Source organism: Phascolarctos cinereus, unplaced genomic scaffold, assembly GCF_003287225.1.
Source record: "Phascolarctos cinereus isolate Bilbo 61053 unplaced genomic scaffold, phaCin_HiC Scaffold_4;HRSCAF=312, whole genome shotgun sequence".
In the NCBI taxonomy this organism is placed as follows: Eukaryota; Metazoa; Chordata; class Mammalia; order Diprotodontia; family Phascolarctidae; genus Phascolarctos; species Phascolarctos cinereus.
Window position 1 is genome coordinate 644,427,604 of NW_027555847.1, and position 20,037 is coordinate 644,447,640.

General features: G+C 37.4%; 1 protein-coding gene across 2 annotated transcripts in view; it reads right to left on the reverse strand.

The window, feature by feature from the left end:
- The window catches only part of TRAPPC9 (trafficking protein particle complex subunit 9), a 942,595-nt gene that overhangs the window by 287,847 nt on the left and 634,711 nt on the right, over positions 1-20,037 (reverse strand). The window contains exon 21 of one of the 2 annotated variants that reach the window (XM_020967021.2): positions 5,210-5,300. In XM_020967021.2, coding sequence (XP_020822680.1) covers positions 5,210-5,300 — 91 coding nt within the window. Of the gene's footprint in view, positions 1-5,209; positions 5,301-7,145; positions 7,483-20,037 lie in introns of those variants that run through there. The other variant, XM_020967026.2, reaches the window with a different exon arrangement.

Below are 20,037 nucleotides of genomic sequence, written 5' to 3' on the forward strand. Positions count from 1 at the left end.
TTAAGTCTGTCCCACTTCTCTTGGTCTAAATTTGAAGGGACAAAGAGTGTTTCTTGGCAGCCCTGTTGGCTTTTAATATCATGTCTCAACCCAGGCCCGGTCTGTTGGAAGGTACTGAGAAAATTATTTTTAGCCAAGTATTATTAGTTCTGTGCTTATCTGAGGTAGATAACCTGGCATCTGTCATGCAGAGGTTTTAGACTTCCAGCCTCAGCTTTTTCATAAAACTTAAAGGATTTTCTCCCCTTTCCCTATTGATATTAAACCTGAATGTTTGCATGCTGTATAAGCAGTTGTATTCCATCACATAACTCCTGGTCACTTTACAGAGCAGATGAGAAATTCAAATCTCTTGCAATGGCTCCTAATAATGGAATAAAAAGCAATAGTTAAGATTGTTATTAAGAGCCTTAGGGAAACAAGACAAGCACTGGACTAGAAATCATGGGATCAGGGTTAGAGTACTGGCTTATAACTTACTAGATCTGTGATCCTGGGCAAGTCATCAACCTGTCTGTATCCGAGCTTCCTTCTCTGCCAAGTAAAGGGATTGGGTTGCATGATCTCTACAGTTCCTTCAGGTTCTACACACTTATGTCCCAAGGTCCTTGTCACCTCTAATATTCTACATCCAATTCATTTAGTTGTTAGGCTTATTATACTCATCCCTAACCTCCAAGTAAAATACCATCTGAGACAGGGATGCACACTGCACACTGCACACTGCACACTTTAGAGAGTTTACAATCTTTAGATTATGATGGACAATGTCTTGATTTTTTTTAAATGTACTTAATCAACCAAAACTAATTCATTATTTGTTAATAAATGACAGAAGTGCTGACTAATATACTCACAGAGAACAGATGTTTGGAAATATCTAGGGTACAGGAACAATCTACATCACATCACAGTTACTAAGTAACCCTGGGAAGGAAACAGAGGGTCACCTGGCAAGTTGGGCAGGTTGTATACAGTAGTACCCAGCTGTTTACTGTCCAACAATGTCTAGCCTAAAATCCAATCAATCAAGATTTTCTCCTTTTCCTTGCACACAGGAAGAAACAGATAGTGGTAAGGAAGGAGACAAGTGGTTCTTAAGACTATATTATCAGTTTTGTTTTGGTTTGGTTTTTTTGGCTTCACTAATCACAACTTGACTTCTTCCCCATACTTCTTCAGAGCTTCTCCTAAAATCCTTTATAGAGGTCAGAAGAATTTCTAGGGAAACTAGCCCTACTCTCATCTACTTAGGCATAAGACGATGAAATTATCAACTGCCAAACTGCCTTAATAAGAACCTCTGATCTTGCCTCTCTGGCTATTTCCAACATAGATTGGTGAAAACAACACTAGACTTTGAATCAGAAGACCTGAATTTGAATTCTGGCTTTTCTACTTACTAGCTATGTGACCTTGGGCAGGGCAGGTCACCTATCTATTAAATGAAGTGGTTAGGCATGATCTATAAGATCTGTTCAAAGCTTTAAATTCTAGGAGCTTTCATTCTTGACCCCTCCCAACAACTTCCAATGTCAGAACTTCTAGGGGCCATTAGTCTTCTACATTAGCATGGTGTTACCCATTTCCCAGTGTTCCAAATGGATGAGATTTAGCTCGCACATTTTCTCCCAAGGAAGCATCCATATGAGGCACCTCATAAAGTTACATCAATTACTTCATATATAGTGAGACTAAAGGATGATTGGTAGCCTGTGTGCTTCATTGGCATCCATAAAATTCCAAGAGAATTTGATGAAGGTCTCAGGAACACTAGATGAATCCCCTGTGGTGAACTTATCAAAGGATATACCCAAGAGTCAGGAAAGATTTGAAGGCAGTACCCAGATCAGTAAGATCACAGATCTAATGGAGTACTGGAGTATGGATTACACTCTTAATCATATAAATTCTGGTCAATTGTAAGAGATGGGTCATTTCTACACAAACACACCCATATACATACCTACCTAATCATTTTAATTTTGTTTTGGTATTGCAGAATTATCCAGTACAAACTCAAAATTAAAAACAAAGATTTGTAATTTGTTCGTTATAATTTCAAGAAAAACTCAAGTTTATATTTTATAAGTACCATTTGTCTAGGGGAAAAAAACTAAACATTTCCAGTTTTATCCTCAGAAGCTTGTGGAATAATGAATAAGCTTCCTAGTACTACCATAAATCAGATACTGTAACATACAAGCTTTGACTTTAAAGCTGACATTTAGGCATAAGCATCTAAATTTGTCTCAATCTAAAAATAAGAGTCATCTTAAACTTTATTTAAAAATTTAAAAGCCATTCTTAGCTCATGGGCTACACAAAAACACATGACAGGCTGGATTTGATCAGTAGGCTATGGTTTATGGACTCCTACTCTAGAATACAAGATCCTGTACCCCAGCTATGTCAAAGTACACAGAATGCATCCTCTTCAATAACTACTTTCAATAAAGCTAAGCAAGGGAGCTAGTCAGATTACCAGCATCAGAGGCCCACTGATGCTGGGAAACATCCAACCTAACTGCTTCCACCTTGGAAAAGAAATAAATGAGAATGAAGTTCCATCTGGGTCATCTAAATATATCCACTCTTTCCTTCACACCATACCTTCTTTCCCCTACTATGTACTTGCATCCTTGCTCTCCCTTTCTTGGCATCTCTGCTGTAAAGGTCATTTCTGTTGACAATAATCATGCGGTAGGTGTGAACTTATCTGATATTTTATTAATTTGTTCATTTTCCACCAGATGCCTGAATTATAAAACCCCAAGGGAATTCTGGCACTGACTTCCATCTACTGAGATTATCATTTACAATGATCTGTAACTAAAAAAGGACAAAGAAAAATGCAGTGACATCTGTTGAATATGCAATTTGATACTGATAATACATTGCTTTAAAAAAACTAGATAATAAAAAATAAGCTGAGTTTTCTGATTTATATGTATTCCCCTGCTCTCCAACTCCATCTTTCTTCTAACTTCTTCAAACTGAGAGAACTTTCATCTTTCTGGTCTCCCCTGGTCTTCTGCAACAGCCTGCTCACTTGTCTTCTTTCCTCCAGTCTCACCTCTTTCCAAAATATCCTTGTCATTGCAAATTGATATTCCTAAAACACATATATGACCATAAAGAAGCATGGCATAGAGGACAAAACGTCAGCCCTCAGCAAGGAAAAGCTGGAGTCAAATATTATCTCTGACATATACTGGCTGTATAATTCTAGGGGAGCATTTAATCTCCTAGTGCCGCAGGTAATTTTCTAAAACTCTGAACTGCAGAGAAGACACTAATCTGCATTGGTAGAGGGAGTTTCCTCCCTGGAATCTCCTTATGCCAATCACAGGCCAGATTTTTTAAAAAATTAAATTTTTTAAAAGGCTAGCTCCCAATGGCCTCTAAGAAAAAACTCCTCTCTTTGGCATTTTAAGTCCTTCATAATTAGCCTCTCTTTCCAGGCTTATTTCATATTATTCTACTTCATGAATTCAATAGTCCAACCAAAATGTCCTATTCACTTTTCTCTGTATCCAGCAGTCATATCTCATCTATGTCTTTGTACTAGCAGAATACAGCGAATGGAATGAACTTCATCTTCACCATGTCTCATAGAATCCCTAGTTTCCTTCAACGTTCAGCTCAAGAAAACCTGCTATACCATGCTACTCCATTTCCCTTACCTTAAATCCTTTCCCCCCACCCCACCCCAAGGTACTAGTGCTTTTACTTCAGAAATTATTTTGTATATATTTTGAATTTAATGATCTGTTCTCATGTTATAGTCTAACCAACAAATAAGTCCCTTGATGGTAGCAGTTGTTTTGATTTTTGTCTTCATAGTCCCAGATCCTCGTGTAGGGCATGGAGAAAGCCCATAGTTGGTGCTTAATAAATATTAGTCAGCAAACCTGACAGATAAATATTGTGACACTGGCCACTAGAAGGACATATTTTAATCCTTGCTAATAAAAGGAATAACAGGTACTTACAGAGTATAAAAATCTTCATTCTATAGGTTCTGTGGATTGGTAACTAATGATGTAGGGAAGAAAAATGGTTACAAATAAGAAAGGTGGCAGCACATGGGAATTTGATGGACTTCTCAGTCTCAGAAAAGGATATTGGAAGAGGTCAGGGGCAGGGGTGAAGTTGGGATGTCAGAGTGTAGCAGGAGGTGCTTTTCCTGAGCCTTTTCGACAGAGTAGACAAACCTAGTTCATTAACTAGCTAATGGAGAAGAGGCTATAATTTACCTTCTTGTGTTTTCAAGGTTTGGTTTTTTTTAAACAACACAGGTTAAAAGACTCAATCTAAAACAGGTTCGTACTATGACAGCATCATATCAAATGAATACACTTAGAAAAATTACTCTGACTTCAAAGCAGTGTGGTATGTTCTCTTTTCACAAAGAAAAATAGAGCATTCATTGCTTAGAAGAAAAAAAAAAGCCAGACTGCAATATCTGTTCCTTTATATGCCACCAGGTAAACCTTTAAATGAAAGGTTAATAATAATGAATGAAAGTAGAAATAGTCATAGTTTCTGGGCTGTACACCCTTATTCAAGTCACTTTCAAAAAAGGTGCTTTTGTATACTGCCCATAAAAGTGAACAAGGAACCTCATTTATCCTAACATGATTTAAGCTCAAGAAACTATGACTACTGGTTGCAAATTCAAATGAAGCTACTTGACCCTTCTGAGATTACTTGTTACAGGCCTCATTCAACATAATCCCAAAGATCAGTATACACTACCCACATATCACACTGCAATAAACTCCAATAACATATCCAGAAGACAAGCTTATTAAGAAATCATCACCTGCCTTTTTGTATCAAAAGTAAAGCCTAAAACACAAACCAAACAAAGTGTAAATTGATATCTTTTGTTAGAAAATCAAATGTTACCCAAAGTAGTTAGTACCTTCAAAACACTGAGGTAGAACCAAGAGTCAAAAAGTTCAAACCCAGGTGAAATGAAGACTTCTCATTGCTCAATCAATAAACTTAGCTAGTATAATTTCAGAGGCCCAATTGTAATAAAATTATCTTCTGGTAGCTTCTTCCACTGTAAAGGTTTTTAGGCAGTGTCACCTGAATCTTTGTGGTTTCTCTAACAACTAACCTTTAAATGATTGATAATTAAGTTAAGGAAACAATGTGGATCCAAGCAAAACTACTTTATCCTTCAGAGATTACTCACCCCACTGCAGAGGAGCCAACTGGAGATGCTCCAGGACCAGCTGGTTGAGGATCCCCTCAACACTTGCTTCGCCATGTCGCTTCAAAGATGGGTAAGTCAAAGTTAAGGAAAACAGAGGTTCTTAATGAGAAGTTGTCTACAAACATAAAAAGGCAGACATTTTACATACTATTGAATTTGACCACAGGGAAATAAAATAAAAAAACTGATGATAAAAACATAAAGATGCTCAACTACATAGAAGTTAAAAATAATCTCTAAAATGACAGTGAGTCAGGGAACAAAAAAAAAAACAATGAAAATACAACCACATATTAAAACCACACATTGAAGATACAGCCATAACTTTTTCCAGAGGAAAAATGACACTTTTAAATATGAATAGAGAGAAATAAGAAATATAATCATTAATCTGCACTTGAAGTCTTTGTAAAAGGAACAAAGCAATATGTCTACAAATCATAGAAAGAGTAGGAAAAACAAAGTCAAAATAAGAGCAGCAATAAGGTAAGTAAAAAAACAATTAGACTAATAAATGTAGGGGAAATTTCTTTAAGGTATGGATTGGTCTAGGTGGCTGTTGATGTCCCTTCCAAAACTCAAATTCTGTGATTTTAGAAAATCAATAAAATCAAGTCTCTGATAAATCTTTTCCTCTAAAAGACAAAAACCCCACAAATTACCAGAATTTGAATTAAGAAAGGAGAACAATGAATAACAGGGAAATGAAAAAAATCTGGATCATTCAGAGTAACGTAGGAGTGGCATATGCCACTCCTACGTTACTCTGAATGATCTATGATTTAATTAGCAAGGGTGTACTCTCCACTGATGGACTACACAACTCTCCATATTATAAGGGGGCAGGGTGAAGAAATATTTATTAAGTGTCTACTATGTACCAGGTATTGTCCTAAGCACTTCACAAGAATTATCGCATTTTATCCTCACAACAATCCTGTGAGGTATGTGTTTTACTATTCTTCATTTTATAGCTGTGGAAGTAGCTAAGTGGCCCTGGAGGCAGGAAGACCTCTGTTCAAAGATGGTCTCAGATACTTACTATCTGTATAATCTTGGGCAAATCCCTTAACCTTATTTGCTTAGTTTCCTCATCTGTAAAATGACCTGGAAAAGGAAATGGCAAACCAGTCTAGTTACCAAGAAAATCCCCAAAATGGGTCACAAAGTCAGACACAACTGAAAACAACTAAACCACTACCACAACTGAGGAAACTGAAGCAAGGGACTTGCCTATGGTCACACAGCTAATAACTGTGTGAGGTCAGATTTCAACTTAGGTCCTTCTGATTTCAGTCTCCAGGAATACTTACCTCATTTCACATAAGCACATCAGGGACCCAGATCTTGGTTAAATAAAGTAAACATGCATTAATAAAGTACTTACTATGTGCCAGGTACTGTGATGAGTGCAGAAAATACAGATATAAGCATAAAGACTGTCTTTGCCCTCAAGGACCTTACATTCTAATAGGAGAAGATAACATATGAAAAGGAGCTGAAAAGTAAGAAACTATCCATGAGTGGACATGTTGGAGAAAGTCCAGAGAGTCAAGAATGGAGTCCAGAGAGGAATGAAGGCATGGTTAGCTTGGGAACTTGCCTTAAAATGGAGGTTGTGGAAGACCAATGAATCAGAGAAAGGGGGCACAAGGATGGAATGACTTTCTATGGTGAGAAAGCTGATATGACAAGGTAGAAGGAGTCTAAAGGGTCTGGAGCAGAACCTGGAGAAGAATTGGCTTCCTTTCAGGAGTCTAGAAGTAACCCTAAAAGATTATGGAGTTTTCTATAACTTTATTGGCTTGAGCCCCAATTCAAGCGTGTCTCCTCCTCCACCCCCCAAAAAATGCAATTGTTAGTGCCGGTTAACATCACAAAATTAATACATTTGATTAATTAACAATTCAACCAATTCACATAATTTGGCTTTTATAAAGAGATATTTCCTAAGAAGATACAATGAAAACACATGTATACAAACCAGGAGCAAATTCTTCCCCTACCACCTCTGGCCCTGAGAAGGATGGGCTCAGATTGAAAGCATTCATATCAAGTTCACTTTCCAAATGCGGCATCATTAGTAGTTGGAACTGTTTTCTTGCTGGCAAGACTTAGCATCTTGGTTTGCTGAGTCAGTTCACTGTTGGGCTGGACCCTTATAGTTCATTCTTTGGGGCTATGCTCCTCACCAGGCTGAGTTCCTGGCAAACTTTCATGTTTCTTTCAACCTTTGGATGTCTTAGAAGTCCCTGTGATCAAGGAAAGAAGACACAAACAGTAGGAGCCCCATCCTACATATGGACAGCTCTTCTAAGGGAAGCCTGGGGACAAAGAGCACACCCACCTCCTGCTGGCCCTCCAGAGTTCAATCATCCTTACATCTCAAGGTGTAAATCTCAATACTACCCTTGTGACCTTGGCTAAGTCCTTTGCCCGAAGTGACCCTCAGTTTTCTCAGCTATCAAATGACGAGGCACAGACTAGATGATCTCTAAGGTCCCTTCCAGTTCTTGCCTCTTGTGTTCTATAATCTACAAAATCACTTCCCAGCTTAAAAAAAAAACCACATTAATCATGTAATTTAAAAACAATCTACATGAATATTAATAGTGCTATCAACTGTAGTAAGAGCTCACATTTCTCTAGTGCTTTGAAGTTTACTGCTGTCCTTATGATAACCCTGTGAAGTATGGAGTAGATCCTCATTTTACAGATGAGGAAAATGAAGTTCAGAAAGTGCATGTGACTCCTTCAGGGTCACATAGCCAATAAGAGGCAAAGCTAAGTTTGAAACTCAAGTCAAAAAAAGTGTTCCTTTTAGCATGCTGTGTGGTTTCTAGATATGCTATATCCCCTTTTGCTAAGACTACTCCGTTAACCTCTGATGCCCCTTCATGGCCTCTCCAACAATCAGAAGAAAGCTCTGGTTTTATGGAAACAATGGAATAATTCAAAGTCAGGAAAACAGTCTCTGAAGACAATGGGATCACCATCTCAGACTAAGCTGGTTTAATGCTGCAGCAATAATGTCACTATGAAAGTAGATAGAAGCTTTCTGGGCTCTGTTACCTTCTACAGAAACTTCTATTCCACCCCTTTCCCATTTTACTCCTACAAAAATTGAATCATATGAGGCAGCTAGGTGGCACAGTGCATAGAGCACCGGCTGGATTCAGGAGGACCTCAGTTCAAATCTGGCCTCAGACACATAACACTTACTAGCTGTGTGACCCTGGGCAAGTCACTTAACCTCCTTACCTAACCAAAAAAAAAAAAAGCTGAGTCATAGAGAGGGAAAGGAATTTGCCCCAAATCATACAATTATTTTTTTTGTTCCCATGGGAAGTTGGTGCCCAAATATGACATTCATATTTTAAGAGTGAGTTTTATCGGAAGCATAGAATCTTAGAGCTGAAAGGACCCTTATAGATCACTGAGCCCAAGTCCCTTATTTTAAAGATGAAAAAACTAAGGCCTACAGAAGGCAAATAAATTGCTCAAGACTACACACCAAGTCAGTGAAAAGTGTTGAGACTAGAATTCAGGTCTCTTGACTAATAACTAGACTACTATCTTCCATTTATTTATGGACCTTTAATAAGGAAATCTAGAGTTAAACTTTCTAAGAATTAGAGCCATCCCAAAGTGAAATGAACTACTGTAACACAGGAATTAGTGGAGGTTTCATAGCACCGTAAATTTTCTAGTAGCAACCTGATGACACCAGTTAGGAACACCATAAAAGAAAGTCTTGATAGGGTTGGGTTTGTCCTTGAAAGCCCCTTCTAATTCTGACAATCTGTGATTGTGGTAAAGTGAGAACTACCTGAAAATTCCTCAAGAAGAAGGTGTGGTAAAGTAAGGCAAGACTGTAAGAGCCAGGCCATTTTGTGTATGAAGAAAAGCTGAGTGCTAACTGGTCAGATATTAGGTTTTAAGAAAGGGGAAAATACACAGATGTATTCAGGATCTCTACATTAAGGGTGGTGGGAAGAAAAAAAAAGCCCTGGATTTGGAGTCAAGAAACTTGGGGTCAAGACCTAAATCTGGTGTTTCCTAATGGCATAACTAAGAAAAAAGTCATTTAACCCTTCTAAACATTAGCACTTTATAAACCTGTAAGACAGAAATATGAGCTTATTAATAGCTTCCCTCCCTGACTTTTTTAAACAAAAATTTAAATGCCCAGGTACTTAATCTCATTTACTTCAAGACCCTGCTCTCATAACACCTCCTCCAAGAAATCTCCACTAACCCATCAGATCTCATCAAATCCTATATTCCTCTTATGCGCTCCTCACATTCTATTTTGTATTACCCTTGAGTGTTTCTCATTTTCCTCAAACTCTGTGAGGGCAAGATGGAATCTTATCTTTCTCTTAGCTTTTTCTAACACCAACTTCATGTATTTTAAGGCCTTGAGGACCTCCCTCCTTTATAAAAGATGGCACTAAAATGTCAGATGATCACATTAATTGTACTGACTGTCACCTGACAGTTTTCCATTGCAGAACCCCTTCTTCAATTTCAACTTCAAAATATCTATGGTTTAACTGGTGTAGGTCCTCCTTCCACATAGCTTATGAGTCGTTTTTGCCAAAAATATTACCTGTTGGCTCTTTGTATCCACAGAGTCTAGCACAGTCCTTTATAAGGTGCAGCAATTTAACAAGCATTTGGGAATTCAATTGAATTGAATCTATTAAGTCATGGAGGGGTTGTGATCTTTGTGAAGGGATGAAACTGCCTTGATGAAGAACAACAGAAACATTAATAATACTATAAATTTATAGGTAGCTTATGATTAATGTCAATATTAATAATTAACAATATGACTAATATTAATAAATCATTAGTGGATAACTATATTTTTCTGCACTTCTACTAAGAAGCAGAGGCAAACTGACCACCCACCTAGCTATGCGACCCTTGGCACTTCTTAATTTGAAAGTCTGTTGTGAGAACTAAAAGACAATATTAATGTAAGCTATCAACATTAGTCTTCACGATATTCAAACCTAATATGGGAAGGGAAATGGAGATCCATCTATAGACTTCATCTCTCTTTCTTTGTCTCTCTCTGCCTCTAGTCCCACAGTTATTAATATATTTGGCTGGGATTAGCGGTATGTCCTAAGACCATTAAAAAGTTTGATTATGGAATTAACAGGCCCACATCAGAATGGAACCTATGATGCTGACCTGAGAAGCAGAGTCCTCTATCTAACTGCGCAAACAAATTACAACAATTTAGTGTATTCTTTACATAGATACAGTGGTTCAATAATGATAATTGCTCCATAATGCTATATTATCCTCAATGATATGGTCTTGAAAAGGCAGCATTGAAGAGCACTATATTAGGGATCAATGAGTACTAGTTACATCTTTCACATTTTTGGTATAACTTTAGTCAATTTAAAATTTTTTATGTTTAATTTACATTTAATTAAGTGATATATTACAAATTAATTTAATTAAATTCACAATTAACTTTCCCTCAAACTTAAGGGGAGAAATATTAAACAAAATAAAACATAAACTTTTCTTCAAATCTTTGGAACAGAATTTATGAACCAATTTTCTAAGACTGGCTTTGTGTTGGAGCTCAGAGGAGACCTGTCATGTAATAACAAGGTAGCTATTTAACACCAATCTATTATGAAAGGATAAAGAGTTAACTCAATAGTTAGGAAGGGACACAATTGAACTCAAAGAAACATACCTATTCTCCTTTTACCAACGTCTGCAGGTTTTAGGCTGCAATTTTCAAACTTTTATGTTATGAGTGGCCAGAATATGGGCTCTTTCATCTGAAAACCACTCATTTAGATTCAGGTAATTTAAAAAAATAAACAACCAAGGAATTTATAAAATGAACAAATTAGATTAAGTAAGATTTTAAGCCTGAATTCACACACATATGCAACTGGTAATTACTGCCAAGAATTCAATTCAACTCACCTCACGAATTATTTATCAGGTGAATGTCCAGGAATATAGAGCACTTTGTCTAGTATTAAGTGAGAAATAAGTATAAATAATATAAAGTCTCTGTTCTGGTCTCAGTTTACCTGAATATATCAAGCATTTTGTTGTAGTGAACAAGGAATTCTACAATATCAGAAGAATAAATATTTGGGGTAACCCAATGTATGGTACACTGCAGTAATACCATAAATTATTACAGATGAATTTTATGGAGAATTTTTACTATCAGGGACTATCAGAAACATCAAGGACATATATCACTAGAAGAAGTAGACTGGTCATGTATTTGGGGCAGCTAGGTGGCACAGTGGATAAAGCATTGGGCTTGGAATCAAAAAGACTCATCCTCAAGAGTTCAAATCTAGCCTCAGACACTTACTACCTGTGTGACCCTATGCAAGGCACTTAATCCTGTTTACTTCAGTTTCCCCATCTGTCAAATGAGCTGGAGAAGGAAATGGAAAACTACTCCAGTATCTTTGACAAGAAAACCCCAAATGGGATCATGCAGAGTTGGACACAACTGAAACGGCTGGACAACAGCAAAAGTCATGTACTGATGGTGATAGGTAACAGATGGAAAGCTAGAATGCTAAACTAGAATCAATGACATATTAAAATAACCAGATGAAGACCTATGATGTGATAGATATTCAATAACTGAGAGCATATGTAGTTTTGGTTTTAATCACATGGCCACAGATCAATTCAACAATTCAATCTAGCCCTCAGTTTATCTTCAAAACAAAGGGGTTGGAGTAAATGTTCCCTAAGGTCATTTTCTGCTCTAACATTCTTTGAAGGTCACGAACAGTAGATGAATGACTAAGGCAGAGCTCAGTACTCAGCCTTCTTCACTTCAACATTTTTTATCAATGACTTAGATGAAAACACAGATGGCATGCCTTTCAATTTGCACATGACGTGAAGCTGAGAGGAACAGCTTATATGCTGGATGACAGAAACAGGATCCAAGTATGACTGTGATGAGGAACAAATCTAATAAGAAGAAGGAATTTAATAAAGAAAAAGCACATCAGTTAAAAAAAAACAAATATTCTGGTATGAGATAAGGCAGATGTGGCTAGACAAGAATAAGCGTTCCAGTGGACGAAAAGTTTAATATAATAATAAAAATTAATTGTGATGCGGTAGCCATATAAGCTCATGTGATATTAGGTTATATGAACATAAGCATATTATTCAGACTGAGGGAAATAATGATCCATTGTCTTTTGCTGTGGTTTCAGTAAATGTGGAGTGCCATTTAGGGATCTAAGTATTGTATTTTTGGAAAAATACTGAAAAATGTCCAAAGGAGGGGATAGTAAGGATTAGAAACTATGTCTGTCATATGAAGATTAGTTGAAGCACCTAGGGATGTTTAACTTGGAAAAGAGATGACTTTAGGACAATGTGATCACTTCCTTTTAATGTCTGAGAAGCTATCATAGGGAAGACATATTTGACTTCTCCTACCTGAGCTCAGACAGCAGAATTAGAACCAACAGGTACAATTATAGGGAGATAAAATTCAGCTCAATATAAGCAAGACCTTCTCACAACTAGAACTGCCCAATTATAGAACAGGTTGGCTCAAGAGATTGTGGTTTTATTTCATTAGAAGTTTTTAAGAAAGGGTCAGGTGACCACTTCTGGGAAATGTTATATAGAGAATTAATATTTCAAATATAGGATGGACTGAAGAACCAGATGATCTTTAAGACAGGCCAGTAGGTTGTGCTATGGATAGTGCCTTTAGGGAATCAGCAAGACATGAGTTCAAATCCAACCTCAAACATTTGCCCTGTGACCCTGGGCAATTCACTTAATTTGCCTGAATTTCCTCATCTGCAAAATGGAAATAATAATAGCACCTACCTTTCAGGATAGTTGTGAAGATCAAATGAGATGATATTTGTAAAGCACTTTGCAAACCTCAAGGCATATAAATGCTATCACTATTATCATAATGATCATGATCCATTTCTGGTCTAAAGCCTATAATTCTATAACATCCTAGGTCTCAAGATACTTACAACATAGAAGGACGGAGGACAAATCGTTACAACAGCAACTATAATAGAATAGAATAATAACAACAGTTGGCATTTACGTTGTGCTTTAAAGTTTACAAAGAACTTTTCATATTATATCATCTGAGCCTGACAACAACCTGAAAGGTGGTTTTATATTTATCCTCATTTCACAAATGAGAAAACAGAGGTTAAGAGAAGTTATGTGATTTGCCCAGAGTCTCACAGCTAGTAAGTGTCTGAGATAGGATTTGAACTTAGATCTTCCCAACACCAGTTCAGCACTCTATTCACTATGCTACCTTCCCATTCAATGGCAGGAAGTGAATTATGCAGAGGGCTGAGAAATTTGAAGTGAAACGGTTCTGTTTTCATCTTGGAAGGTTATTAGGGACTGCATCAGAGAAGACTTTAAGGAAAATCCTGACATCTAAACTGGAACTCAAAATTTGGGAGGGACTTCAGCAGCTGGAAATGAGGATAGGGTGAGGTGAAGGGGAGTCTACTCCAGATAGATGTGGAATGCTATGAGCAAAGGTAATTAGATGTAAGAGGACAATATGACAAGGGGGAATGGAGAGTATGCACTATAGAATAGGTGAAATGGAACAATATAAATATGGGCAGGTGGGTTAGAGCCAGTAATGTGGAATTACTATGTCTATTTTGGTATGATTCTCTCTATGGTTATTTTGTGGACAGTGTTTTTAAACTGTTATGTTGTATATAAATCAGAGCTACCATTACTGATAGAGTAACACATATTTTGTTATGTGTACAATTATATGGTATATAAAAATAGTACTGTTAAGATAATATAGACATTTGGGATGCCATTTTCCTTCATTCTTCTTATGACTAGCTTTCACTCTCAGGGTACTCACTGTATAGAAGAAATGAAATTATTAGTGGCAAGCTCAAAGGTGAGATAGATATAGTTAATATTAGTTATTTGTTGTAAATATTAGGAACCAAAAGCTCTTTACACAAACTCGGTAAGAAGATAAGGCAGCTAAAAAGTAAGTCTAAATGGATGCCCAAAATAGCAACCTTGAAAACTGCAGGTTTCCAGATACACCAGGATCTCAGTCATCTCATCCCATTCTTTCTCCACACATCCCAAGACCTGAGTCAAAGTGACAGAGATAAGCCAAATTCTGACTTTTCCTTGATGAACTGAGGGTACAAGGGTCTGACTGAACATCCAGTCATCTCTAGATCTGTAGCCTAAACTCAAATCCAGCCTTAGAGCTTTGCTACCTGTCTGACCTTGGGTAAGTCATTTAACCCTTACTAACCTTAGTTTCCTCAACTATAAAAATGGATAGCATAATAACACCTACTTCCCAGGGCTGTTGTGAGGATCAAATGAGATAATATTTGTAAAGTGCTTAGCACAGTGTCTGGCACATAGTACTGTTTAATAAATGCTCGTTCCTTTTCCTACATTCTACCAAAAGAATAGAATATTTAAAAGAGGGAGATAAAGGTTTTTATTTACCCACCTTAGGAAAGAGGAAAAGAAAGCAGAGGAAAAAGAAAACTACAGTCTCCCTGTTTCTGTTATGATAAAAATAGACACACTGGTCATCGTTCCCAATTAGCAAGGTGTCTTTGGAATGTGTCAAAACACCCACATTTTACTGATTTACTTGGTAACAGCGCATGATGTCCAGAAACATAGAGTCTTTGAGATTCAGGCTACCTCTGATGGTACATGTCTGCTTCCAGATGGCACCATCATTGCTGTGCTTATGAAGAAATCTAACAGTTAGCCAAGAGACTTTAAAAATGCAGTTGCCATGGGCTTAATTCACTGAGAAGTCTGAAGAAACCTTGGAGAAGCATGTGTATAAAAAGACAGGAAGTGTAGAATAGTTAAACACACTGGCCATGGGATCAGAACTGCAGTTCATGATTAGCTATTAAAATACTGTTTAACTTTGAGCAAATATTGAAGCCTCTTTGAGTCTCAGTTTCCTCATCTGTAAAGTTAGAGGTGGGGCTCACTCTCTAAGGTCCTTTTGAGCTCTGATGTTCTATGTTCTAAGATCCCCAGCAATATAAGAATTCTACGTTCTCATATTCCTCGTACTAAAATCACTGTAGTTATTCTATGATTTATTTGGTATAAGCCAAATAAGTGTATGTAGCAAAAAGGCTCCGTACAATCATCTCCTTGACTGTAGATTTTCTTGTCAGAATATGTTGACATATGTAAGACCGAGGAATGAGTGATCAGAATATGTGAAAGTTACTAGTAGTTCAGACAACACTCCTAGAAAAGTACAATTAAACATGAACTCTAAATCATATAACAGATTTATAAAGGCCATTCAGGATCATCTAGTTCAAGCCTCTTACTTGGCAAATAAGGAAGGTGGACATAGTACTGTGCCTATAGTACTTGTTGCTGGGGAAACTGAAGCTGAAGCTAAAGCTGGTAGATTGCTTGAGTTTAGGAGTTCTGAGTTATGGCAAGGCTAATGCTGACTCAGTGGACACAAAATCCAGTCCCAATGTGGTAACCCTCTGAAAGCAGGAAAGAGGCATCAGGATGCCTAAAAAGACATGGAACCAACTCAGGTAAGAAAAATACAACAGGTTAAAGTTTCAATGCCACACCAATAAATACTGAGTTATAGTCTGTGATTGGTCACTGTACTTCCAGCCTGGTGAAGCTAGGGAGACCCAGTGCCAAAACCAAAATAAAACAAAACAAAAAGATAGATGTGGAAAATGATGTCCAAGAAGGTAAGGTGATTTGCCCAAAGTTACATAGCTATTAAATGATAAATATTGATAAAAATCCAGATCTTTTGTCAAATCTAGTTGGCTTTCAACTATTCTACTCTTATACCCTCATTATTTTGCAATTAAAACATTCCTTGATATTTTAATTGTGTTCCATCACCAACAAATATGTAGCACTTGATGGGAATATAACAGAATTCGGTCATTATGCACAATTACTGGTTATTCCTCCAGTCACTCATTGTGATCACTACTCCATTCAACATGTTCCTATTATCCAACAGTTACTGACACATAATCTGTGTGACACTCTGTGTTAGGCTTTGTGGGGAATGAAAAGACATGACACTCAAATTTAATGGAGAAAATAATACATGCAAACTAAAATCCTAATATAAGAGAAAATGTGGTAAATATAATATGAATGAGTCATAGAAAATTGCAGGGGAATTAAGAAATAAGAAAACACTTTGGGAGAGGGGAGTTCTAATAGGGCAAGTGAAGATAAAAAAAAGGAAAGGAAGGTTTCATTTGAACTGGTTGTGTGATTTGTCCTTCATTCTCAAAGAGGGCCATGACATTAGGATGATGATGCCATGACTTGCAACTGAACTGGATTTGAGGGAGGGAGGGCTGTGCAAAGTCATCAGCCTTACTTTCTCTTCCAGAGCCATCTGGGTCCAGTGGCCAGATACAGATCAGGACAACTGGACCTTTAAGTTGGTAAGCTGGCAGCAAAGGCCAACAAATCATATGTAGGTAACAATAGATATATTCCAGTTTGGCTAAGACATAGGGTTTCAATGAGGAAGTAGTGAGAGATAAGGGTAAAGGAGCTAAGTTATTTGGATTTTCCCTCCCTGAGACATCATAGCTGAATCTTCATCCTTCCAACTACACTGGCATCACTGCTGCTGCTCCTCCACTCTCCAACTAAACCTTGAGTGAATGTGCTTGGGGAGCTAAATTATTCGGTTCTGCCCTCTCTGGGACATTACAGCTTCCACTCAGATTATTTCTCTAGCTGTTTCCTCTGCCCACTCTTCCCATTTCTACCTCTTGTTCTGAGTACAGCAATCAAAACAACACAAACATTGTCTCTGTAAGGAGCACATCAAGTGTCTGTCCTATTATTCTATTTGTCACTTATATGATTTCACAGAACTTAATTCCTTTCTTTTTTCTTCATACTGGCCTATATGCAGTCTCTTCCACTAGAATATAAGCTACTTGAGGCCAAGGTTTGTCTGGCCCTGGATCTGTATTGCTAGTACTTGGCACATAATAAGGCTTAATAAGTGATTTTCATTCACCTGAAATGCTAGGCCAAGCAATATGGACTTTATTCTTTCACACACAGACACAGACACAGACACACAGACACACACACACACACACACACAAACACACACAGAGGAATGCGCACTCCAACACACACATATATATACACACTAATGGAATATATCTTGGGCTAATTATTAGAATATGGCACCATAAGACTACTCTATCCATCCTACCTTTATTTTTCCTTCTCCTTTTGAATAAGGCATTCCTTTCTAGAGTCATATTCCAGTAATAGTTTTCATGCCACTAAGTCTCAATGATATTTATAAGGTCAAATTTGCCTCCTTGTTTTAAGTTCTCTAGTTCACCTTGTTATGTTCTGAGTGGATAGGATGAATATGGAATGGTGTGGAGATACAATCTACAGGCTGTGATAATTGTATGGACATGAGAGGTAACAGAGGGAACAGCCAAAGATTCAGTAAGCATATAGTACCTCATATATCAGGCACTGTTCTAGGCAGTGGAGATATAGACACTAAAACATAAAGTTATCTCTGACTTCAAGACGATTCTATTCTATTGAGCACAGGAAGTCTAGGTCAATGGTGGTACCACACAGAACGTCAACAAGTATTTCTTAATCACTTGCTATATTCCAGGCACTGTGCTAAGTAATGACACAAACAAAGGCAGGATTATCATTAAGAACATTTTTCTGTGCCTTGCAATTCTGTGAATCTTGGATAGAAAATAGTGTTGGCAAGTGCCAGTATTCTCTATGGAGAGCGTGAAAGCTAGGGTGGACTTAGGCTGGATTGCAGGAAGCAGCCTCAGAGAAGCAAAACAGCTGGTGGCACAGTGAATAAACCTCTGGGCCTGGAGTCAGGAAGACCTGAGATCAAATCTACTCTCAGATAGTTACTACTTGTGTGATCCTATACAAGTTACTTAATTTTGGCTTGTCTCAATTTCCTCATCTGTAAAATGGAAGTGATAACAGCACCTCCCTCAAATGCGATAATATTTGTAAATCACTCAGCACAGTTCCTAGCACAAAGCAGGCACTATATAAATATTACTTATTTCTATTTTTTTCTTGGACCTATAAACTGTTTCATTAGTCCTTATTTCCTGAAGGACTTCCTATAAAGCCATTTGCATATGAGGACATTCAGAGGAAAACCGTAATGGAACAGTTGCATGGTATGGTTTAAAGAATATCAGTTTTTCCATCTGTAAAATGGTAATGCTTTGACTACCTACCTTCCTCAGTTGGTGTGACAAAAGCATTCATAAACATTAAAGCACTATGTAAAATGAAATTAGGGTCTAAACTGATACCTTATTTTTTCCCTATATCCAATAATATCTTCTGGAAGGGTTAGTATATAAAAAAGGCAAGGTTTCTAGTAAGTAAATATTTTATATACAGTACATCATTATAGAAACTAACGAACTTTATATCTATAGATATAGATATACATATACATATAAGTTATAGAACTTTATTTACATAAACTGCCACCCAGGTGTAGATCCGGGCGGTAGATCTACACCCAGGTGTAGATAACATCACATCTGGAATATTAGATTAGCTTGTTGATCTGCCTTAGGTCTCTCCCCTCTGCAATCCATCCTCCACTTAGCTCCCAAAGTGATCTCCCTAAAATGCAAGTCTTACCATATCAACATGCTCCTCAGTAAATGCCAGTGGTTCTCTATCACCTCCAGAATCAAATATAAAGGCCTCTGTTTGGCATTCAAAGCCCTACATAATCTTGGCTTCTTCCCAACTTTCTAGCCTCTTCACACTTAGCCTCATATACTCTTCAATCTAGCAAGATTGGCTTCCTTGCTCAAACAATGAACTCCATCTCCTGACTCCAGGAATTTTCAATGTCTGTTCCTCATGACTGAGATTCTCATTCTACTCACCTTTTGTCTCCTGGCTTCCCTGACTCCCATCAAATTCCAGTTAAAACCTTATCTTCTTACAGGAAGACTTTCTTAATCTCCCTTAAAGTCAGTGCCTTCCCTCTCCTAATCCTTTTCAGAATATACTGTATATGGTTTGCTTGTACAAAGTTGTCTGCATGTTGCCTTCCCATTAAGCTGTGAGCTCCTTGAGGGCAAGGATTATCTTTTGCCCCTCTTTGTAGCCCCAACACTTAGCACTGTGCCTGTCACATAGTAGGTGCTTAATGAATATTTATTAACTAAATATAGAGATGGAAGAGACCTTGGAGTTTATCTTATACAAACCCGTGGTTTTATAGAGGGAGAAATCGAGAGGGGAAACAATGGCTGAGGTTTGCTAATTACTAGAATTACCAGAAATGCCAGGACTAGAATCTAGACCTCTTGACTCTCAGTGCCAATCCTCATGTGATCCTTAGCATATAACTGAGGATAACCAGGATAAGGATTATTATGCCCTATTTACAGACAAGGAAATAAGAGCTCCGAGATAAAAAATGATTTGTTCAAAGTCACATATCTAGGAAGTATTGAGTCAAGACTTGAGTCTAAATCAACCTCCAAGTCGAATACTTCCATTGTATAACGCTGCCTAAAGGACCTCCCTGATTCTAGAGCAAACATTTTAAAGGCTACCTTAAAATCACAAAAAGGACGGGCATAAATACATAAAGAAATATAAGTAGTTCTTATGTCCAGTTCTCAGATACATGTTTTCTGATAAGAAAGCTGATTTCTTAGACATCTCTTTGTTTTGAA